Here is a 1,814-nt window from a genome sequence, read left to right as displayed (position 1 = left end):
TCCGTAAGGGCGGCGGCAAGCTGGATTCGGGCTCAGACACGCGTGGGCCGAGACGCAGCGGCCCACTGTTTGCAAGCCCGCTTCGTCCCAACCAGCGACCAGAGGAAGTCCCTGAACTTAGCGCAGACCCGCCCATTCCCCACGGAGCCGCTTCTGTGTCCGGCTGTGAAAACAGCCCTGGGCTGAAGGGTCGTGGATCGCTCATCTCCACGGATTACACGGTGACCGGTGGGGATCCCTGTCCAGGGCAGAGGCCCTTGATCTGAACAGCACTGGTCCGGAGAGAAAAGGATGTGAGCCTCTCCGCCCCACCCAGAAGTGGGGGGCCAGAAGAAAGTGGGGGACCCAGAAGAACTTAGAAATGGGGGGGCATGAGTCATGAAGAGAGACTGGGAAAGCACACGAGGCAGGAAAAGCACTCAGCAGCAGAGGACGGCAGGGGACAGAGCCCAGCACAGCGGGACCGGGGTGGGCGGAGTCCGATGTCCCTTCTGCGGAGGCCGTGGACACCCCGTGGCCCCCACGGCTGAGACTGTGGGCTCCCCAATTCCTCCCAAAGGAGCCAGCGGCCCTCAGTGACATCTTCTGCTCCTGGAAACGTGGGTGTGGGGCACGGTCGACCCCAGCCGGTTACACGGGCAGATCCTTCCCCAAGAGGAAGGCGCTGCACTCAGGCCAAATGGACTTGGTTTCCTCCACAGAGGGCCCAGGACCCCAAAAGCAGGGCGACAGTTCGTGGGGAACCCCGTGCTCCTTCTGTTCCTTCATGATGACGTTGGAAGCAACCAAAATGCCTAGGACCTTGACCTAGCTTCACGATCCCTCCAGAACAGAGCAGCTGGAGAAGGACCGTTCCCTCCTCGCCCTGCCGATGTGCCGCGTGCAGACCGGGTACCGACCTGCCTGAAGCCGACCGCGTACTCACTTGTGCTGAAACTTCCTTGGTAGGTGGCCCTGACCTGGGACCTCAGGTGGCAGACCACCGCCACGTGGTAGGTGTGCCCGGCACGCAGGCCCCGGGCGACGTGCTCCGTGGCCGTGAGGTTCAGCTTCAGCACCGGGGACCGATCGTGGGCCGAGGTGACGGTGAGGTCGTAGGAATAAGGAGCGGGCGGCTCTGGCCTCTCCCAGCGGAGTCGGGCACTGGTCTCCGTGGTCTCGGACACCTGCACCTCTCGGGAGGCCTTAACTGGAAGACACGGCAAAGCAGAGGGGGGGACGCAAAAATAAAACCCCGAGTGACCGAAACACACAGGTGAGGGACGACACCTGAAAGGCATGAAGCAGCGGACAGCGGGTGGGACATCGAGGTGGCGGGACCGAAGCTCTTGCTCAAGTTTCTCGGGGTTACGGTTTCGTAAGCCACCGACGCCCGCGAACGTGACATTCGCAGTGACTCAAAATCACGTGGCTCGTCAGCGACGGGCCCGGCTCCCTCTCCTTCCTGCCGAGAAGCTCTCTCCTTACAGAGATGCTCTGAAATGACGCGGCCCCGCGCACTAACGCGGGGAAGTGCGCTCCACGGGATTTCGAGCCACGAGACCTTCGGGCCTGGCGCGAAAGCCCTTCCTCCCTGGCCATACACGCGGGCAAAGCCCGAGAGCATCTTCACGAGCACGGACATTCTGCCCTGACCTTCCCGTACAGCCTGCGACACTGCAGTCTCTTCTCACATCTCTTCCGGGGAACAAATGAGATAGCGACCTCTGGGCCCCCTCAGGCCCCTCACCGTCGTGTCCCACCCCCGCCCCGGGCAGTGCGCACAGGCCGTCCCCATCTGCGGGGGGCGCTGCCCACCCGGCTCCGCTAACACC

At 63.3% G+C, this 1,814-nt stretch overlaps 1 protein-coding gene across 1 annotated transcript in view; it reads right to left on the bottom strand.

Moving 5' to 3' along the window:
- LOC105308021 (collagen alpha-3(VI) chain-like) overlaps positions 1-1,814 on the bottom strand; it is a gene marked incomplete at its 5' end in the record, with an annotated part of 45,363 nt that overhangs the window by 12,877 nt on the left and 30,672 nt on the right. The window contains one exon of the mRNA XM_023525190.1: positions 896-1,189. Coding sequence (XP_023380958.1) covers positions 896-1,189 — 294 coding nt within the window. The remainder of the gene's footprint in view (positions 1-895; positions 1,190-1,814) is intronic.

Source organism: Pteropus vampyrus, unplaced genomic scaffold (genome assembly GCF_000151845.1).
Source record: "Pteropus vampyrus isolate Shadow unplaced genomic scaffold, Pvam_2.0 Scaffold540, whole genome shotgun sequence".
Taxonomy (NCBI): Eukaryota; Metazoa; Chordata; class Mammalia; order Chiroptera; family Pteropodidae; genus Pteropus; species Pteropus vampyrus.
Note: the sequence above shows the minus strand (reverse complement) of the source record. Positions and strands in the feature narration are given on the sequence as shown.